Genomic DNA, 27,543 nt, shown 5'->3' with positions numbered 1-27,543 from the left:
GATGCTGATGAAAACATGAGTGGCTGCAGTGAGAACACACATTTCTTTAGTTTTTGATCCTCAAAATATGTAATACAAGGGATCACTTTCGTGTGGTTACCCAATATTTTACAGCAAATTAGTGCAAATTTTTTCGATAAATATGTAAAATATATTTTTGGCCACACATCTGTGTACTCTGAGTCTGAACAAAATATTTCAGTGTTTTACAACAGAAAGATACCCTCCTCAGAAAGTGGAACACTGAACAAAATAACTTTCCGAAAATTGTGTGTAAGCAATCAAGAAAAACTGGACGGGGAGACGTTGGCAGGCTTACGATGAAGTCAATGGGGCGTTGGGAGGCTTAGGATGAGATCCAGGGGCTGCTTGTTCAAAAAAGGTTGATAACCACTGTTCTAAAATATCACCGGCGCTGAGAGGAGATGTAAAGCAGCACTACAAAAAATATATATATTTTGGAACAGTGTGTGTGTGCTTGCGTGGCTTTCTGTAACGAGTATGTGTAATGGCTTTACCGTATTCAATGATGTCTTGCATCTTCTTCCAGACCTTAAAGCCGAGGTTCCCCAGGTGGTTTGCTACATCCAGTAGAGCATCTGGAAACATCTCCGGGACCTTCGAGGAACACTTGGTCCTGAAATGACAATAAAATTCAAAAATATTTATTTGTGACCCTGACGTGGCTTACACGGTAGGGCACTGCACTGCTACAGTAGGCTGGGGACCCGCGTTCGATTCCAGCCCGATGTCATTTACAGATCCTCGCCCAAAATCTCATATTGTCCTGGGCATAAAAAGCCCTTAATATACAACAGTATATTGTAAGATTTATTCGTTAATGTTTCAAACTGACATGAAAAAAACAAAAAGTTTATTCTTCCTAGACAGATTTACGAATCAGTCCCTGAAAGGATTCTCTCACTGGCATTATAATGTGACGTCCATTTAGGAATTCAATAGGAAGTGAAAGACGGAACTTGGAAAGTACTGTAGTAGAGACACCACTTCCTCTAATGCTGCAGAGGCCACATGCACTTCATGCTGTACTGTACTGAATATGCTTCATGCTGTACTGTACTGAATATGCTTCATGCTGTACTGTACTGAACTGAATATGCTCCATGCTGTACTGTACTGAACTGAATATGCTCCATGCTGTACTGTACTGAACTGAATATGCTTCATGCTGCACTGTACTGAACTACACTGAATATGCTTCATGCTGTACTGTACTGTACTGAATATGCTTCATGCTGTACTGTACTGTACTGAATATGCTTCATGCTGTACTGTACTGTACTGAATATGCTTCATGCTGTACTGTACTGTACTGAATATGCTTCATGCTGTACTGTACTGTACTGAATATGCTTCATGCTCTACTGAACTGAATATGCTTCATGCTCTACTGTACTGAACTGAATATGCTTCATGCTCTACTGTACTGAACTGAATATGCTTCATGCTCTACTGTACTGAACTGCACTCAATATGCTTCATGCTGCACTGTTCTCTACTCCAGTGGTTCCCAACCTTTTTCTTCAGGGACCCACATTTTTACCATTGTAAGCTTTGGTGACCTCCCTCGTCTTCATTCAAAAACTGAAAAAATGTTTAATGTAGCACTTAGATTTTGTTGCTTATATGCATATATTAATTAAATGATTTGTCATTTATTCAACGTGGGCTATATATTAGGCTATGGTATTAAAATTAAACCCCTTAAAATCAAGAGGGATTTGTGACCCTCCGTGAATCTTTGTCGACCCATAGGTTTGGTCGCAACCCATAGGTTGGGAACCACTGCTCTACTCTATATGCTTCATGCTGTATCTACCTACATGCTTTATGCTATACTGTACTATAATCTACTCTACATGCTTTATGCTATACTGTACTATAATCTACTCTACTGTACATGCTTCGTTGACTGTAATGTAGTTAGTACATGCTTCAGGTAGTTGGCGGTTGTGTGTGTTTTGCAGGTTTCCAAGGCCTGTCACACACTTAAGTCCTGGCTGACACATGAGGTGTGTGTGTGTGTGTGTGTGTGTGTGTGTGTGTGTGTGTGTGTGTGTGTGTGTGTGTGTGTGTGTGTGTGTGTGTGTGTGTGTGTGTGTGTGTGTGGGTGGGTGTGGGATGGATGGGGTGGTAAGGTTGGTTAGGTAATAGGGGATTCTATTGATGTAAAAGGGAAAAAACAAGAAATGAATACATTTTCTTACACATGTATTACAATTACAATAATATTTTACGATAGGTGAAGGCATCAAATCCTGTGTTAATCAAATTGAACTGAATTATGCACAGTGAAAAATCAATAATGTACAAATATGCATATACTTACTTTTTCAGGGTAGTCTTAAAGTTCTGTTAAGAAAAAACATAACAAAATGATCAATTGTGAACTTTAATCTGTAGAACCCCCACCCCCGCCCCCCCCCACACACACACACACACACCCTCTGTTTGTATAGCTGAATAATTCTGTAGGTAGCACATCACAGTCTCAGTATGAGTCAGTATCAGTACAATACTGCCCTACAAAGGCAAAGTGCAGTACGCCAACATTGAAACTGAGCAAAGTAAAGTATTAGTATTAGGTTAGATATTGTAGTTACTTAGCCTAGAAATCTAGACGCCCCTAGCGACCGAAAATTGGCTTTTTGCTGTGCGGGTCTGGCTCGCTAGGCTAGTAGTTACTGCAAATTTGACATAGCAATATCTCTAAAACAGCACACATTTGGATAACAAGACTTTGTCACAAGATAAAGGAGGCGTTATGAAGACCAATTGTCAGTCTAAACTCAATTTTGAAAAAATATGTAGTTCCTGCACTTTGCCTTGGTAGGTCAGACTAGCTTCTAGCTTACAAAACCAACATGTATCCGATAACAGACTGCATGAGTCATACGGCCAACTGTCGGTTGCCATGTTTGCAGGCAGGCTGCAGTGCAGGGGTTTTCCAACCGGCTCTGGCCCACGGACCCACATTCAGAGTGAGCAGTAGTTCATGGCCCACTGTGTATTATCCACCATTTTTGAGTTTTGCATTTTATTATTGAAAACGACTGTTCAGAGGTCCTATCACCTATGTGTGATATCTTGCCATTCAGATATTTTGAGAGCATACTTTTTAAATCTACACAAAATGCATTTTGCAATGGAATGCAACGGAATGCCCAATACTAAATGTCAATTTCCCCACATCCTACCCTAACTCTAACCCTAACCCTAACACCAGCTACCAACGGCCAAATGCTGGTGAAACTTCAGTATGGCTGGTAGAAAAGCTAAACTTACTAGTGAACCCTTACTGAGTGCTGGTTTAGTTTAGTTGGTAGGATCAACATCCACAGTACAAGCCATTTTGGCTGGTGATTTTAAAAGTTGATATAGAGCCCTGTTTGTAGTAGTTAAAACTGCATAGAAAGTCTCAAACCACCAGCAATACTGCCACGGCCCACCAGTGGGCCACGCACCACTGGTTGAAAACCTGTGCTGTAGTGTTTTGACTTGGCAAGATACAAAGCTACCGTTATGTTTGAAGAGCCTACCTACGTACAATACTAAGCACAGCATTTTTGGTATCTGTGATTCTCCCTTCAGATTGCGGAACTGTTGTGCCCTCTTCTCCACTTGTAGCCTGTAGACACACCACATTGGAATGTGGGGCAATTTAGGGACTTTTTACAGATAAGAAAAGGAAGTAAACTATTACACTACAGAGACACCCAGCAGCAACATATTATTCTCAAATGCAAATATGTGCAAATATCACGCCTTTCTTTGCTCAGTCAACTGTTTAGGGTGTAGGTGTTGCTTGGGTGAGTTACTTAAGAAAGAAATGAATGAATGGATATTAATATATTAAATTAATGTATTAAGGAGAATTACTATGTTGTTGTCTCTTGGGACTCTCAGAAAAAGTGGACTCCACTTGGACAGCAAAGACAGAACAAGGCAAGGACACGTTTTTCCACTACTCCAGTGACAACAAAACCTGATCTTGGAATTGTTGAATCAGTTTGCTTGTGAGAGTTCCAATAAGTAAAAAAAAATCATATATTTATGGCGTTATTATGTGGACAAAAGTGCCACGAGCGCCACTTACTGCTCACGCGAGGTATTTTATTCTGCGCGCGCGTGTAGACACTCTCGCGCGCGCAATTTTGCTCTGCGCGCGCGCGCAAACGCTGCCACGCGCGCGCAAACACCGTCTCACGCGCGAGAGGTGACATGAATTTCCTCACGCGCGCGAGCAGAAATATGAATATTTAAATAATCTCCTCCCACTGATTAGCATAACCAACGAGGCGGAAGTTTGTTTAGTCTGAAATAATCAGACACAGATCTCAAGAGCAATTGTTGATATCGTTGCTACGGTAACTGCAGCTGGCGTTTACTGACGAGTGGAATGACTGAAGGTTGCATATACCTCATTTTTATGAAAACATTGTTTTTAATTGTTTATTTCATGGGCGAACTTGTTGAGATTCGCAGACAGCAGATGAGGAATAAAGTGAGTAGACATTTCATCAAATATGCTGGTTCGTGTCCTGTCAAGCTTCATTTTGCTCACGACGAGTGCGTTTTAAGAGCTTAAAGTTAGCAGGCTAGGCATTTGGCATGATGACAAAGTTGTTTTGCAAAGACCAAAATGCACGTTTACAGAGACCTTAAGTTAACATGTTGTAAGTGCAATGTTTCACTGAAATCCAGCTCCGTGTGCTGCATGACTGAGAGACATACCGGTACAAACCTGTTTCCTACGATGGTCCAGTCAGATATTTGTAATGTAGCCTAGGCTATAAGGATCCAAGTGTGTTTGATACTTTTGCTGGTAAGCATTGCAATAAAAGAGGGAGCCGGATAGTCAATTCAAGCGGTCAGATCAGAGAACCTTTATTGAAATCGGTTGGAACAATCATTCATTTTGCCACTGTCGTGTTCTCCATAGCTGGTGACGACAGTAGGCAAGACGGCCGCAGTTGACTTGAGACCGGAGACCGAAATATGGATTTAATGTAGGCTATGTATTCAGCGATCCACAACGGGTATACACAAGGAGGTCTACATAAGTCATTGGATATACACAACTAGAGCTCTAGGTGAATTTAGCCTACATTGCATCAAAGAGCTCACTCTGTGCTTTGGAATTAAATGATGAAGTGGCTAGAAAATGAACCGTGCGCTGAGTATCCAGTAGATGGCGTCGACACACTGTAAATAAACAATGACACTACAATACTGACACAAGCACAATGAATGATTAGGCTAGAAAGATCACTTTCTCAAAGTACTGCAATTACTCCCAGGAAGTTGACTGGTTCGTGGAAAATGGTAGAGCAATACCGGCCTCTTCGAATATAGAGTTGAATAATTGAATCTTTAAGAAGTGACATAAATGGTACAGATCAATACACTGTACCTGCTCTCTGTGTCACTTGGCTAGTACATTTAATGCAATGTGATACCAGTGCAATGCAATACATTTAATAAAAAAAGGTGCAGACATTTTCAAAAATAAATAAATAAATCTGCCTTCAGTTGCTGATCGGCGGCCCTTGTACGGAGGTTGTCACACACAGCCAACGAAACCACATGGGCAACATGGAAGAGGTCAGTGTGCAGCCCAGCTTGTCTGACCCAAGCCATTTAAGTGGTTAAAGAATTTAGTGAATCCATCTACACATGCCATATCTGCAGGGGCCTAATCTGTCTACCTTTTTTACATGTTGCAGCAATTGCCAAAGCTTTTGGGCCTTTGCCTGGATTTCATCACACAGCAGCAATAGGTCTCTAGGACTCTGGTTAGGTAGCCTGTATACACTTTATTTCTGGAAGGTGATGTGGGTGTCATGTTACTTCAGCAAGCAGCACAACGCATACAGTTCATAACATTTCATCCAGGCAAGTTTTTCTCATTTTCATTTAGGGAGCTGCCAATCCCAATAGTGGTAACACAAGTGCAGAGATTTCATGTAGACTATTGAACTCAACTAAAGGGGTCACTAGTAACATAATAATAACAGCAATAGCAACACCACACGCACAAAGTAAATTGAATAATAGTTGTGATTCCAAATGACCTATTCTTGATGAAGGCACAATCTCTACATTTCTTTGCTGTACAGGAAAAATCAGGCATACTGCATATCGGCAGTTGGTGAGATGGCGTGGGAGTTCGTAGGCTATGTTTGGGTTCCACTGCAATCCTGTGCCGTCACAAAGATCTGGCAGATCTTTAAATCCACACATCGTACAGGTTTCCAGGATGTGATTTATTTGTGGCAAATAAAAGACAGTACACCTGAATCAGATGTATTTGTCATAATGCATTTCTTAACCTCAGCAATGGTTTTTAAACAAACCCACAAATGTATATGTATACACTGTATAGTATAAAAGAAGGACTGAAGTGTTACAATATCATACAACACACACAAGCACACACCACACACACATCGTCGGATCATCTCCTCTTTTGGGGGTTACACATAGCCGCTGCTCAACGGTGGGGGTGATGGCTGCCTCTAACGTGGAGAAGTGTCAAAGTCTTGCTGTAGTGTAGGTCCGCTTTACTTGTCCTTGCCCGCTCTCTCTCACTGTTGCACAGTAGTGTAGTGCTGCCTATTGAAACATGTGGTAGAAATTATGGGAAGTGATGATTTTGTTTATTCTGTTAATACATTCTGAGGTTACTGAGAGGTATGAAATTACCTGCTTAGGATGCCATGGTATGTGAACGGCTTCATTTTTGGCGCAAAATGGTTGATGACGTTGTGGATTATGAGCTGATGTCTGGTGACCTGATGCCATTTTGTTGATGTCCTTCACCTAGCCAGTGTCATTGAGGTCATCAAAGTTTCCGGCCGCCTTGTCTGTAATGACAGGATATAACAGTATTAAGAACATGACATATCACTGTCGCTCAGTAGTATTCTACATCTTGTCCAGACAGTGTACAATAATTCTAATTGTAAAGTGTAGAGTGTAAAGGGTTAACAAACTGGCCACACCCTTGGATGCCAGGCATGTTCTAATCACCACTCAGACTGTGTTTGTAGAGAATCTGAAGAAGACTGTTGAGGTACGTTATCCTGCCATGAAAATATAAAACTCAACAAAAACGATTCTAAGTGTGCAGACTCCTCACTCTGAAAACTACAGTTGACCTTCGTACTGCACCTGTGTGCACAATCCTCTCCTTCAAGTAAAAGTATTCAAACTACACGGTGACTGTGGTACCCTTTTTAGGTACATGTGTGTAGAAAATTTAATTCAGACTTGCGCTTTGCATACGATGTGGTTGTGTTTGGGTACCCGTACACCTGGTAGGAACCCATGTCTGGGTACAGACAAGGGTTTGACATTAATGTTTTGCTCTCCGGCCACAGTTGGGTTTTCCCAAGTCACTAGCCACTCTGGTTTTCTGCTTGCCACATTTTTGCTCACAGTTCTTTTCATTATCATGCTAAACCAAGAGGGTTAGAGATATGAACACATAATTTCTACATGTACAGTGGCTCCCAAAAGTCTACACACCCCTCTTCAAATGTCAGGTTTTTGTGATGTAAAAAAAAATAGAAAGACAAATAAATTCACAGCTTTTCCCTCCTTCAATCGAAACTATTAATCAATGCAATGCAATGCAAAAATGCACACGCCCTTAAATTAATACTTAGTTGCAGCACCTTTGGCCTTCATTACAGCACAGTCTTTTGTGGGTAAGAGTCTCAGCATGGCACACATTAATATGGCAATATTCGTTCACCCCTCTTTGCAAAGCCCTCCAAATCAGAAAGATTGCGAGTGCAATCTCCCACAGTCAGTCCTCCTCAGATCACCCAACACCCAACAAGGCTCCCTTCACTTAAAGTATGGTGTTGTTGGGGTGATGTTTTGTGCCAAATATACCCTTTCGAATTATGACCAAAAAGTTAAATCTCGGTGGAGTACATTTTGCAAAAAATACTTCTGTAATCTCCCAAATGCATGTGGGAAGATGTATTATGGTCAGGTGAAACCGAGGTTTAACATTTTGGACAAAATTACAAAAGGTAACAACACCTCATTGCCAAGGTAACACTAAGCGTTAAGTGAAGCATGAAGGTGACAGCATTATGCTATGTGATTATCGTTCTTCAGTTGTAACTGGGGCTTAAGTCATGGAGGTTGGAATTTAGAACAGTTCCACAGGGGCCATTGTAGTGGCATAAAGGGGGAGGGGATGGGCCAGTGAAGTTAAAGTCCATATGCCTCTGTGAATAGATGTGATTTCAACGTAGCCAGTGTGGGGGCCTGGCGTATGTTGGGAGGTAGACTGTTCCAGAGTGTGGGGGCAGCAACACAAAAAGCTCTGTCACCAACAGTACGGAGTCTGGCTCGGGGGATGATGAGATTGTCCTTTTCAGAAGACCGCAGAGACCTGTACTGGGAGTGGGAGAGTTCAGTCCTGTATGACACGGAACATCTGTTGGGCAATCTGAGAAGGACTGTGCAGATGAGATGCATTCGCAATCTGTCAGATTTGGAGTACTTTTTGCAAAGATACGTGTAAAAATATTGTCACTTCTATGTTTGCCATGCTGATAGACTCTTACCCAAAAGACTGAGTGCGGTGATAGAAGCCAAAGGTGCTGCAACAAGGTATTAGTTTAAGGGTGTGCATATTTATGCAACAATGTTAATAGAAGTTTTATTTTCTATTTTTCCCTTTTAAAGCTTTTAGTTTGTTTTCTGACATTTTTTACGTAACAAAAACCTGGAATTTGAACAGGGGTGTGTAGATGTTTACCTCAATCTAACTGCTTCATCCCGTTTCATCTTCCGTCTCGGATTGATGTTGAGGAGCCTGGTCGGTAGCATACCTGCAAGTGCTTCTTCCACCGCCTGAAAATAAATAATGCAAGAGGGAATAATATAGACCGATTGGTAAGAGTATGCACCAAGCAGCTGAGCTGTCTGCTCATTTCGAGAGCTGTAAACGATTACATTACGGCCATAGAAAGAAGGCTGGCTGCACTGCTGACAAGTTCATGAATCTTGATGTAACAGTGCACGTAATTTTAGCATCAACAGGATGTGACGCAAAAACGTACATCCATTCAACAGGGCAAATATTTGATGATGTTATTACCATCTTATAACAATGACGACTTGGCCTGTATTATAGTTCTCAGAGTCACCAAGAATGCCCAGCTTCCTGCTTGTTTAGCATGACACAGTAGGTCATGCTCGCATTAATTAGTTAGCCTACTAGCCTACTAAAGGACTTGTATTTATAATCAACATAAATCCACCGCCAACAACTGAACTAGCCTAGTGGTCTATTTACATGTCAAACATGTCCCACACAGCACAGAAAGAAAAGAGAAGAGAATTCATTGTAAGCTGGTCTTTGTCATTCACACACTTTGACAGTGTTTCCTAAATTGTGGCAGACAAGTGTCTTGAGAGCAAATACCTACCTAGGCTCTTAAACAGCACCTTCCTGCATTCTGGCGTCCAACTTCAGGAATGGTTCATCATCTCTGTATGACAGCATGCACAGAATTAGTGGTCAATATACAACATTTTTATAAAAGTAAGAGTATGCACATCCCACCTCGCTGAGGCCAGGTGCAGGACAAAGGCGCGTCTAATAGTGGAACAGAGTAGAAGCCCGCATCCTGTGGCTCCGCTTTGAAAATGTATTCAGGTCATACAACCATGAAGACCCTGTTGGGGGTCAGCTGCTCTATGTTCCCACAGCCCATTGGTCCCACAGCTTATTCTTGCTGCTCCATGTTCCCACAGTTATTCCCACAACTATTCAAATATAGGCCATATGTTCCACACCTGTTTATTCTTAACACTACTACATAAGCTTGAGGCAGTTTTGAAAACTATCTCTGAACTACAGGAAGCCACATCTTGAGCAGTCACCTATAGCAGAAATGACAAGATCTGAAACGAACTGACTAATTTGAAAGAAAGGGCCCAGTGCATTAAAAAAGAGAATGCAGGCAGCCTATTTCAGGGGACTCAGAAATACTAGGCAGGGCACAGCATAGAGAGAGATCCAGGAGCGGCGGCGTTTAAACGTGACAGAAATCCAAGTTAAAACTTTAGAAAAGTGAGTTATTAAAAAGTCGTTGGACTCGGAGGGAGGAGCACTGCGCAGAACATAAGGCTTTTTGATGCATAGAATAGTTTACAACGCCTGCTCATTCAATCAAATTCTCAATAACAGCATAAAAGCGAGCTTGCCCTGTACTGTACCCTGTACCCTACTGGCTGCCTGGCATTCAAAATCCTTCACAGCTCTACCAGCCAGGGCTGTGCGAAGCGTTGCCACGGCAACCTGCCCAGGCCTGAGCGCTTTGCTTCGTGCTAGTGATGCGCGGGCCGGCCCGAACCCAGCGGGGCCCTCGGGTTAGCCCGCAGGGCGGGTGGGGCGGGCCGTTATGTTCTTAAGAATCCACGGGTTGCGGTCGGGTCGGGTCAGATCACAGACAGTCGTCATAATTACACTAATTAGGCCTACACTGTTGACATCAGCGCACATCCGAGACAGTAGAATTGACGGTGTATGCACATGTGCTTGCTCTCTCTCCCCCTGCGCACAGAACCAGAATGCAAGCAAGCAGCCAATGTGGAGCTCTCGCTCTCCTTCTGGTTCTAGTTCCCGCGCATCACTATAGCGTGGACACACGTGAAGCTCTCGCTCTCTCGCCCCCCGCTCTCACTCAAAGAGAAGCAAGCCGTCTAAATATTTTAGCTTAATGGTGATGGACATTGATTGTTGAACATTAGGCTATTTAAGCAGTTGAAATAAAAAAGCACACTGACAACAACCGATCCACAGGACTTAATCTATTATTTTATATCATGGCATTCTCCAAAGACTATGGCTATTTAATCCGTTTTGCTTTCTCTGTCCTTTATGAATGCGCTTGCGTTCAGCCCCCGAAGGCTGTTGTGTTCCGCTCCTATAGCGAGGCGGTCACTTTCCCAAGGTGAAGTGTTCCAGCCTTGCGAGTAACGCGCATTTTCCCCATCGCGGGCTTAGTTATAACGTTATGATGCATATCTGGCGAGGTAAACGTTACGAATATGCCCTGCTTTTAAGTTTGCCCCAACCCAGGATGTTTCCATAGGCTATGGCCTGATATCCAGGGCTGATATGCACCACAACTCAACGCGCTTCAAATGCATGTTAAACTCGCGCCTCTCAGTCTACAAAGAGTTGAGTTTTAGAATCAGGTCTTGTCATCCAGCATATCGAAAATAGGCGAGTTGCTACTTCATCCTCAAATCTTAGTTAGGCTATTAGCAGATAACTGTTGGTCTTGCATTCATCAAAGGAGCTCTACGCGGTTGCCTACTTCAGATGCTGAATGGTTCGAAAGGAAAATAATTTATGTTCATGTATGTTCAGGACAGTCTTGCAAAGAGACAACCGACTATGTCGAATAATTGGTCAAGGCGCGAGATGAGGAATATACTTCAGGGCTATTGGGAAAAAATGAAGAAACTAAAGCACGCGACGCTTGCGCAGGCTATAAACAAGCTATGCGCCCCGAACATCACTGCTTGTTGTTCGATGACTTGAATCGAAACATTTATAAGGACATCAGGGCTCTTGTTGATTCCTGGAATACCGCCTCAGCCAGCTGAAAGTGAGTAGCAGTGTCCCATGTGTCAAATGGTAAGATAATGCCATTCCTGTCTTCATTTAACGTTTTAAAACTCAGCCTGTCTACTCGGCTGTTGAGGTATTCGCTTTCGCTATCGTTGTCACTTTTGCATGTAGCCTACTAAAATGCAATTCATCTCCAAGTATTTATTTAATAACAATTGGCTATACAGCAATTCTGTGAAAGTAGTCATCTTTCCATGGGAATAGCAAAGTCCAGCACGCGCGCACGCTTATTTCTCTCCTTCCATTGACAACCCACAAGCTCCAACAAGGGGAGGGAAAAAAACAGCGCTGTCCATGCGCTTCCTAACAGGTGGCGACCCCACCACGTCTCACAGCCATGAGCACACAGACAACCCGACCGGCACCCCACATCATAGTAAATTCATATGGCACGCACAGAGCTTAGGTGTCTGATGTAGCAGCGAAAAATGGAATTAAAACCACAATCGTCAGGTGGATGTGCTGCGGTCAACATGCTAGACTAACTTTATTGATCCAAGAGGGAAATAAAGGGTGAATGGCTGCCACACGCAGCTGGCAGTCTAGGACATTACGCATCCCCTCGGCGCCGCCGCAGACATTACATTTATGTTTATTTAATAGGCCCATAGGCTATATCAAAATACACATTTATTTAGGCCTATTAAACAAAAACAAACATTAAGCGGGGCGGGTCGGGTCGGGTTAAAAATCATTGTGTAATATTTCGGGCCGGGTTGGGTTGGGTTGGCTGCGTGATGGGTTGGGTTGGGGCGGGCTGTAAATATCAACGGCCCGCGCACCACTACTTCGTGCGATATGTAAGGGGCCAAAACATACCAAGGCGGAACGGTCGCGGGACGAACGCGGTCTTTATGCTAAAGTTTAGTTTCGGCCGGCGTGTTTTTCTCTGCCTTTCACACTGACAGCGTCGGCGTGCGCGGCCAGTCCTGTTCAAAACCCTCCCCACAGCCAAAGCTAGCATGCTACTTTGCAATTCATTTGAATGAGACACCGCGGAACGGTGCAATTATCTCCAGCACATACATTAATTCTCCAGTCTTGTCTAAATGTAAATGTAGGCTATTCCTATGGCGAACTATTCTCAGTTTATTATTATTATTATTAGAGGGTTGCTAAACACATGTCAGTTGAATATTGACTGAACAAACTAACCTCGGTCTGCGAATGATGATTCTCCTCTTTGGCCTCTCTGAAGTCCAGGCGATACTGGCACAGCATCCTTTATAAGCTTTGTGATACCACGGGCGGTCTTTACAAAACACTGGTTCTCAAAGTGCTCAGAGCAAACCTTGGTCTCAGCGTTGATCTGTAACCATAAATACCAGGGTATGCATTTTAGTTCGTTAGCAAAACAACTTGATTTTGGCACAAGTAGGCCTATGCTACTGGTTCTGGTAGCACAAAATCAGTGGCCATCGGATCGCTTACCACACAATTAAAAGCCTAATCTTGAAATAGCGATCTGGAAATATCATATAAATGTAGCGTTGTGTAATTACACATTCATATTTTTTTATTTCACCGAGGCATTCGCGTCATTAGGCTACGTGAGTCATGACAAGTTTGGCGAGCTAGCTTATTTGTGCTAGCTGATGCGTATGATTGAACATAATTTTGCATCTTACCTTGAAATATGGACCAGGATCCCTCTTGATGTGATTTATACATTCACGGCGAAGTGCCTGCTCTTTGGGGAAACGGTGGAAAGTCTGTCCACGGAAGGATTTTTTTCTCTTTGAGGACGAACATTTGGGCACACAACAGTGAGGCGCCATAACAGCTGCGTGTGCAGCCGGGTGTACCCCTGAAGTGTACCCCTCAACGTCTTTAGAACGTTCCGGGTGAATAAGGCGAACATAGACATAGCATATTGACACAATGTTTTCATCCACCAAAAAATAAAATGGGTTTACGAATAAAGAGGTGAATGCCCTTGTAAGCAGCGTGAGTTGCGTTTCAGTTGTGTTTCAAAGGTGGTCGGTTGCAGTCACCGTAGCAACGATAGTCTATCAACAATTGAGATCTGAGATCTGTGTTTGACTATTATGGACTAAACAAACTTCCGCCTCATTTGTTATGCTAACCAGTGGGAGGAGATAATTTAAATATTCATATTTCTGCTCGCGCGCGTGAGGAAATTCATGTCACCTCTCGCGCGTGAGACGGTGTTTGCGCGCGCGTGGCAGCGTTTGCGCGCGCGCGCAGAGCAAAATCGCGCGCGCGACAGTGTATACGCGCGCGCGCAGAATAAAATACCTCGCGTATGCAGTAAGTGGCGCTCGTGGACCTTTTGTCCACATAATGACGCCATATAATACTTTATATGATAATATATGTTGGCTGTGACAAACTATGATGGTGGTGAAAATGAATTTCCCCTTGTGGGACAATAAAGTCGATCAATCTATCTATCTATCTGAAATAGGTAATCAATTGTACTGGGTCTTCAGTTATCTGGTACACATCAGATAACCATTTTTACTTTGTTAACTTTGCTTATGATGCCAGGCCAGCAATACTTTGGTATTCACCTTTGGGTTTTTACTGTGACACAGGATAGCGAATCATGGGACAAAAAAAGAATGAATCAGTGGATCTCTATGGAAACAAGGAAGGCGGCGGGGACCAGCCCACCTGCACAAACGCCACGTCATCCTGTTTCAGCTCCTCCTTGATGGCCTGTATGGTGTCGGAGACCGTCTTGATCTCCGCGCTGAGTTCCTGGGTCTTCTTGCTGATGGCGTCCGTCTTCCTCCTCTCCTCTGCCCTCAGCGCCTCCACCCTGCTGCTCTCCTCCTCCTGGAGGTGCTTACGGAGCCTCTTGAACTCCTCCTTGATCTGGCCCTCCGTCAGCTGGGCCTGGCTCTGAACGGAGACGGGATGGTCAGAGATAGTGGAGTAGACTAGAGTAGAGTAGAGTACGATACAGTAGAGCAGAGCAGAATAGAATAGTAGAGTAGAGTAGAGAAGAGTGGAGTAGAATAGAGTAGAGAGAAATAGTAGAGTAGAATAGAGTACAGTAGAGTAGAGTAGAGTAGAATACAGGTGGGGTACAATAGAGTACAGAAGAGTAGATTAGAGTAGAATAGAATTACGTACAGCAAAGTAGAGTAGAGTAGAGTACAGTAGAGTATAGTATAGTAGAGTAGAGTAGAGCAAAGTAGTATAAAATAGTAGAGTAGAATAGAGTAGAGTGCAGCAAAGTAGAGTAGAATAGAATACAGTGGGGTACAACAGAGTAGAGTAGAGTAGAGTGCAGCAAAGTAGAGTAGAATAGAATACAGTGGGGTACAACAGAGTAGAGTAGAGTAGAGTAGAGTGCAGCAAAGTAGAGTAGGATAGAATACAGTGGGGTATAGTAGAGTAGAGTAGAGTAGAGTAGAGTAGAGTAGAACAGAGTAGAGCAAAGCAGAGTAGAGTAGAATAAAGTAGAGTAGAGTTGAGTAGAATACAGTGGAGTAGATAACAGTGGGGTAGAATAGAGTAGAGAAGAGCGAAGTAGATTAGAATAGAGTAGTAAGTTGAGCAGAGCAGAGTGGAATGAAGTTAAGTAGAGTAGAGTAGAACAAAGTACAGTAGAGTGCAGTAGAGTAGATGAGTAGAGTACAGTAGAGTAGAGAAGTACAGTAGTAAAGCAGAGTAAAGTGTGTGGTGGCTTTATGGTGATTTGTCCCTCTTCTCCCCCCAGGGGATGAGGCACGAGTAAAGTTCAGAGTCGAATTGCAATAAGACAGCACTCACGTCACAATTGCTATGAGACGACATTTAATTTAGAATTAACTCACTTTAATTCTGAATAAAGTTTAATTACGCTTTGAAAACACCATGTAAACACCTCTTAATTCAGAATTAAATGAAAGATTAAAGCAAACTCGACAGAACTATTTAATTATGAATTATTAATTCGGAATTAAAAACATCATGTAAACGTAGTGATTGACATTGTTGTTGATGAAGACTTTATTCACTCGACTTGGTTTAGAGACATCAGGATGCAGGTCAAAACTACTGCACTAGTCTGTGCAAGTTTTCACTGGAAACTAAGTCTCAAACAATAGCTTGAGTTTTAATAACCAGAAACTACATGTAACCCATCTCTCTCCCCATTCGCTTCCTGTCTACCTCTCATACTGTCCTGTCAATANAGAAAAAATCTTAAAAAGTCCCTAGCCAGAACCAAAGTGGAGATACAAGATGCGTCTGCTGGACAGCAATGAAATGCAGACGTGAGTGGGCAGGTTCACCAGTTGCCATGACTCCTGCCCACGTCCTTTACAACCATCACATCAGATTGAAACTGAAAGCACTTGCTCCATGACACAGCAATCCATTCCGGATGGAAATCCCCTTAAACCCCATATAATAACACCTCCTCAACCTCAAACAACCTGCATCACACAGCTCATTACAGTGCCTTAACGCCCCTCCTACTTTACTTATCAGCCAGACAAATACATGAGTTCTAAAGAGCCTTACTCGTTTTACCACCAATGGCTGCATGCGCATGCAGCAAGGCACTCTGGATGAAAATGCTGCATGATGGTTAGATTTCCTGTCAAACTTCAAAATTTCATATTGCATCGAGGAGGTGACATGTCACATGGTGTCAAACTATTGCGGGATGAATGCGACTGCAGTCGAATCTTGCAACCCCTGCATTTGCTTATCCCCAATGTTTGTTTTCTCCTGACTCCATGAAACTAGCTGCGCACAACTCAACCTCTGATTGTTGCAAACCGCTGTCGGTCAAAAAATTAGCTCACGTGGTTGGCTGCCAGTGTCTTGTCCCTCCACAACATCGTGTTTAAAGTTAATTTATTGGTCACGTGCAAGCTTACTAATGGAGAATAATACCTTGTTACCTTGTCAGTTTCTCAAACTAAAGGTTGGGACCCCATATGGGGACACCACAAACAAAAACTTTTTTTTTCTTTAGTGCCTGGGGCCTGTCTGGGTGTTGTTATGTGGTTTCCAATCGATGTGTCAATCACCAGGTCACGTGAATGTGGGGTAAAATGGGAATTGGTAAGGAGACAAATCATTCAATAGGCAAATACACCGGCATAGTTTGTTGATGGAGACTTTGTTCACTCGACTTAGGTTAGGGACATCTTAAATGCAAGTTCAAAGTACAAGTTTCCGATGTAAAACATCTTAGACCTGAAACATTTCCACAAGACAACAAGTTTCTACCAAAACCTAAGTCCCACCAAAACCAAAGTCAGAGAGAACTTAACCGCAAACAGCCAGACAGCAAACTGTACAGTTGATCAACTGAGGAGATGCTTCAGGTTGTCTCTGGGGACTCCGTTGGCATGATGCTGTTTGAGCTCTGGATTGGCTGTCTTTTATGCTCCCTGGTCTCGGGGCATCTCTACACCTGACCAATCGCTATTCCCCAAGACTGTCTTTTGGCCAATCAGATTATTTAGCCAGCGGGACGATGACGTTACTAATGGGTTATCAAAAAATCATAATGGTGGACTAAGCCAGGGGTTTTCCTTTTTAAGAAACATCTTCAAAGAGCTTCCTGGGCATTTAATCAGTCTGGGCCATTGGCGTCAGATCTAGTTGGGCCTAAAGATCTCGGGAGTTTCCCAAGTTTTTGCTAAGTGATGCAAATTAATATTCCTTGTCAAAACTGGCAAAGTACACAGACATTAGTGACATTAAAGTTTTTTTTTTTAGGGGCTTTACAAGCCTTTATTGTTTTTTCTTAGACAGGATAGTGAAGTGGAGACAGGAAGTGAGTTGGGAGAGAGAGACGGGGAAGGGCCGGCAAAGGACCCGGACCGGGAATCGAACCCGGGTCGGCCGCGTAGTAGACGAGTGCCCTACCATATCAGCCACGGTAGGGCCAGACATTAGTGACATTAGACTTGTCACCTGGACATTAGCTACTAGTGATGTAATATGCACTTTACGTTCTAATTCTTAAGCATGGGGCATTCCCATTTGTCCCTAGCCCGATCCTTTGACACCACTGGCCTCTTCTCCTAATCCAGGCACCTGGGTTCCATACATTTAATGTTGTTTCGGTCAAGCAACAACGTCTGCTAGCTGTCATAAAGGCACTTAAAGTTATGGTAGGATCATAGGTCACTGACAAAGGTGGGCACTTAACAAAGTCATATTTCTATAGCTGTCAACCTCCGGAACATCCACGGGGTCCCAGACACCCAGGCACCAAGACACCGATACGCTACGACTATGGCAGGGTTTTCCAGCGGGAATTTCCAGAGGAAGACCATGCACCTGGACTAGGGTCATGTACATTATATGTGGAGACGGACCCTCTATTATTTCGGGCATGTCCAGGGGTAACCACCTTCATCCATTTACATTGATGGGTCTCCAGGTTACGCTTTATATAACTCAATTTTAACGCCAACCTATTGGACTAATTTGTAGGTTTTTCCTTTCTTTAGTTAAGGCATAAGTGTAGGCTAATAGGAGTTTTTTTCTCCTCCAAGTCTTGCTCTGTCCACTGCAACACGGCCCGCATTTCTTCTGTCTGAGCAGTTATCTACGGCCTGGGCTGTGCACCTCACAGGCTGTGCCGTCATCTCCCTTTCTCTCTCACTCTGGCCTCTCTCTGTCTCTATCCAACATATAGGAATGAAGAATCTTAGAGGTAAGAAGTAAGAAATGTAAGGTTACATAGGCATAGACTAATATCCTTCACACCATCATGGCGTCGCACCCACTGACCATGCGCACCATAGCCTCAGGCTACGCCCCCGTACTACACCGTGGCCAGTGCATTTTCCAGCAAGTACTAGTGCTTATCCAGTCTACGTTCTTTGCTATGAACGCCCCTGTGTGTCTTGTTAGAGCACCTGTGTGTGGGAGTGAGTGGAAGTACAGTAGACCTTTCAGGCACACCGACCAGTCTAACAATCTTCACTGACAGGCTGCCAAGGTTGACTGCTCTGACTGAAACCCCCTTTTTTCTTTCTCTTACACTCTCTCTCCCTCCCTCTCACTTAGGCCTTCTTACTGTAAGGCAGTCTTGTCAACAACATTCATTTGTGTATTTAGTGGTAACATATGTGACTAACTCGAAAGGTAACTCCGTTGGGTGCAAGCACTTACTATTCTCTCACTCAATGTATCAGATCATCATTTCCACAATACACAGCAGTGCTGTGAGAGCAGTGACTCCTGAAAGCTTGGTGGTATTCTAGTGTAAAGGTTAGAGGATGTGAGATCTTCATTACATCTATATACTACATGGGTTCTATATTTTTGTTTTCTCCTGACTGCGAGAAACTAGCTGCGCACAACTCAACCTCTAATTGTTGGAAACCGCTGTCAGTCAAAAAAATAGCTCTCGTGGCTGGCTGCCAGTGTCTTGCCCCTCCTCACAACACTGTGTTTACAAAAAAAAATTAAAAATCTATACTTACTTACCAAGCTTTGTTTCAAGACAGAGCCACTGAGACTATGATGCCACTTGAGGCTGGACCATAATAAACCATAAACCAAAGATAGCATATAAAAATATATTGCACTTTAACCCCTTAAGACGCGGCTTTATACATTTGTTGTTACCAGTATGGTAATGACCAAGTCGTGGTGCATTACTAAAGGGCCGGTGTTGTGTCATAGTATTGTAGTGCTATGGTAGTCACATTTCAGTGACTATTACCGCGTGCCACTGGAGGTACGGCGCGCATTAAGGGGCTACACCACGGCAGGATGGAATATCCCATTGTGATGCGTTCCATGGAGTGTAGGATTAACTTCCTTTATCCTTTATCATAAAGGAACTTCCTTTATCAATAGTTAGATCCGGTCAATTTATTTTGCGATATCTGATTGGATGAGACGCGTTCTACTGGCATAACAATATAAGATAGCTTATAACAATATAACAATGTAAGACATAACAATTCAACACATAGTGGTCCTTTGAGGTCACTTGCGGTGTCTTACCAACAACACTGTAACATGTGACATGTCCATACATGTCTATAAGCTGTCATGCCCCCTGTGACATGTCCATACCTGTCTATGAGCTGTCGTGCCCCTGTGACATGTCCATACCTGTCTATGAGCTGTCGTGCCCCTGTGACATGTCCATACCTGTCTATGAGCTGTCATGCACCCTGTGACATGTCCATACATGTCTATGAGCTGTCATGCCCTTGCCTGATTTGCATAGACTTCAGATCATGCACCGCGATTCTGGTCTGACCAGGACCATAACGATTAGCGTTTCCATACAAGAAGAACTTTGTTTCCATGGCCTGGTTAACCCGCCTCCCTCGGCTTGCTACTGGTTGAGGGCTGGGCTCATGCCCCCTGTGACATGTCCATACATGTCTATGAGCTGTCATGCCCCCTGTGACATGTCCATACATGTCTATGATCTGTCATGCCCCCTGTGACATGTCCATTCATGTCTATGATCTGTCATGCCTCCCTGTGACGTGTCCATGCATGTCTATGATCTGTCATGCCTCCCTGTGACGTGTCCATACATGTCTATGATCTGTCATGCCTCCTGTGACATGTCTATACCTGTCTATGATCTGTCATGCCCCTGTGAGACTAGCAGGGGTCCAGAATGAATGTGTGTTCACTGGTGAAAATGTAAGACGTCTAATAGGAGTCCGGGACTGGTGCATTGGTGATGTGTAGAACAATTGAACTTGGTTACATGTTGAAAATCTTTGGTGAAACACAGTGGTGATGAGGACGTCACTCAGATCAACTGGAATATTACTCGACTTGTCTACTCACCTTGATGACTCGACTGGTTTGATCATAGGTTTTCTTCACATCCTGTAAAAGTGTTAGCCTCTCCTGCAATGGTGACAGTGCTGTGTTGAGCTCCTCCTAAACAAAAAATACAAAAAGTGTTAGCCTCTCCTGCAATGGTGACAGTGCTGTGTTGAGCTCCTCCTAAACAAAAAATACAAAAATTGCACATTCATTACAGGAAACAAGTCACACACACACACACACACACACACACACACACACACACACACACACACACACACACACACACACGTACATGTGCCTATATGGTTATTCTTTGGTAAAACAAAAGGGGTGAGTAATGGAACAAGGAACACACAGTCACTGCTGGGCAGTTTCTCTTTGGCTTTGAGTAAACACGCAGAGAGATGCATAAAGTAGAAGTACAAGTGTTGTTATTATGAATGTAATTACAGAACAGTTTTATGATAACCTATTGGGCCTACATACTGTAGTTGCAATCTTGTAGGGCAATATTTCTCAAAATCTTGAAATAATTTGCTAAAAATCAAAATCATATTTGTGTGTGTGTTGCTGTTGACTATTTATTTGAATTTGAAGGCCTATAATTTATTGGGCAGGAGGTGGACCTAAAACATTTAAATGCAAATTTAAGGTGGGCCCCCAAGTTGGAAAAGGTTGGGAGTTCCTGTTGTAGGCTCCATGGGCATTTTGAAGGCATGGTCTTGGCCCAAGGTTTTGCGCCACCAGACACAGGCAGTAGCCTAACCAGCATCAGTCAGGTTTGTTGCTTATAAATTCAAGTTTTAGTTTGCACTGGGGGTTCCAATAGCATGAAAAACTACTTTCTGTCTCTGAACCTGAATCGATTCGCCCGTATGTCACGGCATATCAACAAGGCGACGAAAGTTACAAACAACCTCACCTTGTAATCGATGACAGCCTCACTAATAGGGCAAAGCATATGATCCTTGTGTGCCCGTGAGGTCTGGCAAACCACGCACACGGGCTCCTTGTCATCCACGCAGAAGAGCTTGAAACTTTCGCCGTGCAGGCTGCATAGTTCACTGGCGTCTTCGTTGGAACCTACCTTGAGGAAGGCATCGCATAGGTTTTTCAAAGCCAAGTTTCTCGGCAGCTCACCCTTGGGTGACTTGTGCCTACACACCGGACACTCTCTACACTTCTTGATGTCCCAGTACTTGTGCAGGCAGCCTTTGCAGATGCTGTGACTGCACTGCTGAATCACGGGGTCGTGGAAGATGTCACAGCAGACGGGGCAGGTGAGGTCTTCCTCGGGGAGACTCGAGCGTCTACGTTTGATGGCCGACATCGCTTTACCCGGACTGGTCTTAGTAGTAGTATATCCCGTGTTCTCCTCCCGCTGCCCTCTTTGTCTGGACCTTTCAAAACAAAACTTCCGGACGTACTTTCGGTTTCAATATGAGTGGTTTGTATTTGCCATTTGGCAGTAGATTCTCTTGCTTAATCGAACTATTGCCGTAGTGGTAACTTTATACCAGGGTTTCCAAAAAAGCATCATTAGTTGAGCAATAACAATAACCTGTCAATCTATCTTGCAGGAGGACAAGAAAAAAGACACAGTACGTGACCGTCTGTCTGGTCAAGTGCGGAACAGTGTTCTTCAACATGAAATCTGACACTGCTGGGAGTCATGTGATAGGCTACAAGGCGCACGCTCATGTACGTTTTCCTCCGCCCACTTACTGCCAGACTTGACAGAGAACATCACAATCACACCACACCACACCACACATTGTGAGATACCCTAGTTACCATCCTATGAGTAATTAAACAAGCAAGCTATAACCATCAAGTGACTGTGTTAAGATAGTTATGAGAGGATTGTTTGATCAAATGTTTATTAATTTAAAACGTATCCCCATAATGCACACTGTTCCATCAGAATGCAGTGATAGTTGCTGAAAAGACGAGGCTAAGTAGCCTACCACAGTAGGCTACACTACTATGGCATTACACTGTGCGAGGCAGTAATGCATTATGACTTGGTCCTTGCAAAGTCCTCCTGGTAATGGCACATTTATAATAGGGGTCATATCTTAACCCCTTAAGACGCGACTTTATACATTTGTTGTTACTGTATGGTAATGACCAAGTCGTGGTGCATTACTAAAGGGCCGGTGTTGTGTCATAGTATTGTAGTGCTATGGTAGTTACATTTCAGTGACTATTACAGCGTGCCACTGGAGGTACGGCGCGCATTGAGGGGCTACCAGGATATATAGAAAACACAGAGGAGAAAGAGGGGAGGGACAGAGCAGAAGTGGCGCAACAGACAGACAAACAAACAAATAAACAAACGAAGGTCTAGCACAGCTACGAAGCAACGCATGCGCCTACCCAAATGATAAAGTATGTACGCGATTCCCTTGATTTACGCAGATTTCAGCACCACACGCGTGGACAGCTCCGGACACCCTGCTAGGTATACGGCGCTTGTACGTGGACAGCTCCCCATAAAAGCAACTTACTGTCGGAATGGCGGTATGAAAATGTGTCGGAATGGCAGTAGGCCTATCTCTGAGTCTCGGGTTGTGTCGGAATGGTGGTATGTCGGAATGGCGGTTCTCCTCCCCCCCTAGCACTCAGGCCTGTCCCATACTGTAAAAAAAAAAAAAATGGCACCAATTTATGTTTAGGACTTGGTGTCAGGTTGACTGCTATGTTTAGGACTATGTGTCAGGTTGACTGCTATAGAATTTAGACTACGCCCTGCATGGTATTTTAGCCCCCACCCATAGCCTCTTTGAAGGCATGAAACTATAAACTATCATTTTCCTTTACTGACCGGAGAAGTCATTGCTGCTTGTACCCCCAGGAAGACTGTGAGTCATCCACGACAATTTGTACACATTCATAAATGTAGGGTGGGTCTGCACTGTAGGGGAATGTGCTGTAGGGTGGGATGTCTTACCTGTTGTTAACCTGTGCCGCTTCATGAGTTTAGTGATCCTCCCATTGCTCAAAAGGCAAAAATAGTAGAGTAGTAGAGAAGTACAGTCATTTTATTAATCTCGAAGGAAATAAACGTGTCTGTCAGCTTATATACAAATACAAAAACATAAACAAAGACCTAATTGCACATTGCAGTAAACATAGCACACACTTACAGCAATCAGCAGTTCACATACACACATTCTCTCACACTCACACACACACACGCACACACACACACACACACACACACACACACACAGACACACACACACGCACATGCACACGCACGCACGCACGCACGCACACACGGTTAGATGACAATATACAATAATGATACATTAATAACGATATACAATAATAAAAGCAAGGTGTTACTTCATTGGGGAATTGAAATGATTGTTCAATGTAGAGTAGGATTATGGATATGGAGATCAAGTAGATTGGGTCATCATGGCTGAGAAAGTTCAAAAGTGGAGAAGACGCGCTCACAGACTAATTTAACAGTTCTTAACTGGGTGCTGAATCCAACAAAAAACATAAATGAATGAATGAAACGAAGGACAGCACTCTTTAGATTTCTTCTTTATTTATTCGTCCAATGATGGCTGAGAGCATTGAGCACTAAACTGGGGTTTTGATGTATGGGTCAAAGATATCAGTATCTTGGTGTCCCTCGTATGGCTCACACATTTGGGTGGGTGTGCCTTTGATGGACTCACGGCCAAGGGCAAGCCATCCCATCCCATGTCTGACCCTATTTGTAGAGTCGGCGCATCCAGGTTTGAACCCAGGCCCCTGGGCCATGAAGCTGAGGCTCTAGTCCCTATCAAAGAAGCAGGCATGTTAGCATGACGGCCAGTCATGGGTAAGTGGTTAGGCCATCAGACTTGTAGCCCAAAGGTTGCCGGTTCGATTCCCGACTTGGTGGGGGGGAGTAATTAACCTGTGCTCTCCTCCGTCCACCTCCATGACTGAGGTACCCTAACTGAGGTACCATACTGCCGCACTGCTCCCTTAGAGGCGACATTGGGGGCTGCCTCCTTGCAAAGGTAATGCATAAATGCAATTTTGTTGTGTGCGCTTGTGTGCTGTGGAGTGCTGTTTCACAATGACAATGGGAGTTGGAGTTTCCCAGGTGTAGTGAGATGGTCACACTGCATGTGAAATATTATGAACAGTGACTTCACGTCCTTCTCTCCTCTGTGCATAGGTGACAAACAACCTCCATTTCACTCTGTTTGTGGCTTTCTGTTCAAGCTCTCCCCAAGTTACGCCCACCCTCAGACATTCAAGATTCAAGATTATTTTATTCATCCTGAGGGAAATTTGTCTTGGGCATACACATATAGTTGCCACATAACACACAGCACATGATGCCCCCCCCCCCCCCCCCCAAAAAAAAACCCACATATACAGTACAGACATAAAGTGTCATCATAGAAATGCATTTAGTGCATACTTAAAGTGCCTCTCTGCCTCTAAGCTTCTTCTCCAGCGGTTCCTGGGGAGAACTTGTTTCCTTTTCTCTTGGGCGTTCCATTCAGGGCTTCACAGGTGATGTCTGTGCCAGGTTTTCAGAGGTTGTGTCTGTATGCACAGTGTGTACTTTTTCCCTAAAAATGGCATCTTCTTACAAATTTGTTTGTGTATACATGGAATTGGTACTAACTACACATATTTGTAGGCGCCAGTTCAGCCCACTTTGCGCTTGAGAAATAAGAGAAGGGGAGAGAGAGAGAGAGAGAGAGAGAGAGAGAGAGAGACAGACAGAGGGCTGGACGGGGAGGAGGAAGAAAATTGAGGGGAAGAGAGTGAAAGAAGGAGGTATGGGAGAGAGAAAGAGATGGCAGAGATAAAACAAAGAGGTAGCAGTACATTCTCCATGCGTGAGTCATCAGGGCATTTTTTTTCCACAGAGGCCCCTCCTACACAGACACGAACGTGTTTATATTCAAAACATTGCTCTTTAAACTTCCTCTCCAAACATTTCCTCACTTATACCAGAGAGTACACAAGGACTAGCTCAAGGGGGCGAAAGGTAACAATCTACATACAGGATGTGAAAGAAAACAGCAGCAGGAGGAAGGAAGCGATCAACACACTCATAGCGAAAGTGATTTAAGAGCAACACAAACAGCTGCAAAGAAGCCCTTTAAACCAGGAAACAACAAAAAGTGAGAGAAAGGTAGAGAGAAAGAAGACGTCACATGCACATGGACTTGATGATTATGGCTTTCAAACGCTCTTTTTCAGAGGAGGACCTCACTTGTCCCATCTGCTGCGACATCTTCAAGGACCCAGTGATCCTCTCGTGCAGCCACAGCTTCTGCAAAGCCTGCACGGAGACCCTGTGGAGCAGCAAGCTTTCTCAGCGGTGCCCTACAGTTAGGGCCATAAATATTTGGACATCTGCACAATTTTCATCTTTTCGGCGCTGTACACCATCTCAATGGATTTGAGATGAAACAAATGAGATGTACATTAACAGCAGACTTTCAGCTTTAATATGAGGGTGTTTGCGTCCAAATCGGGTGAACTGTGAGGGAATTATGACATTTCCCAATTTTTAAGGGACCAAAAGTAATTGGACAGTCTAGTATTTATACATCAAACGTTCAATTTTTAATTATTTGGTTGCAAATATTAATTATTTGGTTGCTTTCCAGTCAGTTACAGCCTGTAATTTGCAATCCATAGACATCAATAGACACTGGGTTTTATGCCTGGTGATGCTATACAGTAGTGAGCTCTCTATTACAACAGTCTTCAGTTCCTGCTTATTCTTAGGGTATTTTCCCTTCAGTTTGGCCTCCAGCAAGTGAAATGCTTGCTCAATGGTACTCAGGTGAGGTGATTGACTGGGCCATTGCATAATATTCCACTTTTTGGGGTAGAAATGGCTTAGTGGCTTTCCCATGAAGCTTTGGGTCATTGTCCATCTGCACTGTGAAGCATTGTCCAATGAGGTCAGAACCATTAGGTTTAATATGACATGATAATATAGCCTGAAAATCTTCAGAATTCATCCTGTGGCTTTTGTCGGTAGTCATCATCATCAATAAATACAAGGGGAAAATCATATTGACAGATATGCATGCCCATACCATGACACTGCCACCACCATGATTCACTGATTGGGTGGTATGCTTTGAATCATGAGCAGTTCCTTTCCTTCTGTATATTCTTTTCTTCCCATTACTCTTGTACACGATTATTTTTGTCTCCTCTGTCCAAAGGATGTAGCTCAAGACCTATAAAGTGTTTTTTAGACGTTGTTTGGCAAACCCGAATATGGTATTGCTATTTCTGATCCAATCAATTATTTACATCTTTTAGTGAACCCTCTGTATTTCCTATGGTGAAGTGTTCCGGAATGTTCTTGATCTTTTTCTTGATTGTTGCCTTGGACATGTATCCACCGTCCTCTTGGACACTGTTCTACATCTGGCCAACTGCTGGGAGATGGGTTTTTGTTCACCACATACAGAATAATGTCTGTCATTCACAGCATTTGCTTTCCATGTCTGCCAGGTAATTTGGTGTTGCTCTGAAATTTCTTTTTTCCAATATTCTGAACTTTTGAATTGATCACATTCAATGTTTTCCCATCTCTCAAATGGGTTTCTTTTGATTTTGTTCAACCTTATGATGGCTTGCATCACTGATAGTGACAGGTGGACTTAGGATCTCATGGAGATTCCGTAAAAATATATGGAAATGCAAATGAAACACTTTAAATGAACTCTAGGACCTTTTGTTGACATCTTGGTGATGGTGTAGTAAGGGAATAACACACATCTGACTGGAGAATAGCTGAGCAGCCTACTGTCCAATTACTTTTGATCCCTTGAAAAGTGGGCACCACACACAAAAAATGTTGCTATTTCATTCCTGTTAATGCGATTTGGATTTTAACACCCTCACATTAACGCTAAGAGTCTACAGTTAATGCACATCTTGTTTGTTTTATTTCAAATCCATTGTTGTGGGGTATAGGGTGGAAAAGGATGATAATTGTGTTGCTGTCCAAATATTTCTGGCCCTAACTGTATGTGCAGGTAGGGGTGTCAATTAGGCTACAGCCTCCATGGCCATACGATTCTATATTGATATCGATATCGATTTCTTAAAGGCAGTGA

General features: G+C 43.4%; 1 protein-coding gene and 2 long non-coding RNA genes across 5 annotated transcripts in view; 1 reads left to right on the top strand and 2 right to left on the bottom strand.

Annotated features, from left to right (window-relative positions):
- Positions 1 to 22,048, bottom strand: part of LOC134448921 (nuclear factor 7, ovary-like) — a 30,888-nt gene extending 8,840 nt beyond the window's left edge. The window contains exons 1-5 of the mRNA XM_063198628.1: positions 21,351 to 22,048; positions 20,444 to 20,539; positions 14,330 to 14,560; positions 2,351 to 2,373; positions 519 to 637 (exon numbers count right to left, since the gene is read on the bottom strand). Of these exons, the coding sequence (XP_063054698.1) occupies positions 519 to 637; positions 2,351 to 2,373; positions 14,330 to 14,560; positions 20,444 to 20,539; positions 21,351 to 21,758 (877 nt within the window). The 5' untranslated portion in view covers positions 21,759 to 22,048. The remainder of the gene's footprint in view (positions 1 to 518; positions 638 to 2,350; positions 2,374 to 14,329; positions 14,561 to 20,443; positions 20,540 to 21,350) is intronic.
- Positions 4,445 to 6,324, top strand: LOC134448924 (uncharacterized). The gene is made up of 3 exons (XR_010034872.1): positions 4,445 to 4,525; positions 5,554 to 5,625; positions 5,748 to 6,324. It is a non-coding gene; the product is annotated as an uncharacterized LOC134448924 (long non-coding RNA).
- Positions 5,818 to 12,904, bottom strand: LOC134448923 (uncharacterized). 3 transcript variants are annotated; one of them, XR_010034870.1, is made up of 5 exons: positions 12,848 to 12,904; positions 9,477 to 9,539; positions 8,804 to 8,898; positions 6,727 to 6,887; positions 5,818 to 6,636 (listed from the first exon to the last, which is right to left on the bottom strand). It is a non-coding gene; the product is annotated as an uncharacterized LOC134448923 (long non-coding RNA). The 3 variants fall into 3 exon arrangements; XR_010034871.1 differs by lacking the exon at positions 12,848 to 12,904 and having other exon boundaries at positions 6,727 to 7,106; positions 9,477 to 10,010; XR_010034869.1 differs by lacking the exon at positions 12,848 to 12,904 and having other exon boundaries at positions 9,477 to 9,996.
- Positions 22,049 to 27,543: the final 5,495 nt, after the last annotated feature.

The sequence above is a fragment of the Engraulis encrasicolus genome, chromosome 5 (assembly GCF_034702125.1).
Source record: "Engraulis encrasicolus isolate BLACKSEA-1 chromosome 5, IST_EnEncr_1.0, whole genome shotgun sequence".
NCBI classification, from domain to species: domain Eukaryota; kingdom Metazoa; phylum Chordata; class Actinopteri; order Clupeiformes; family Engraulidae; genus Engraulis; species Engraulis encrasicolus.
The sequence above is the reverse complement of the archived record's forward strand: the minus strand, read 5'-3'. Positions and strand labels throughout refer to the sequence as shown.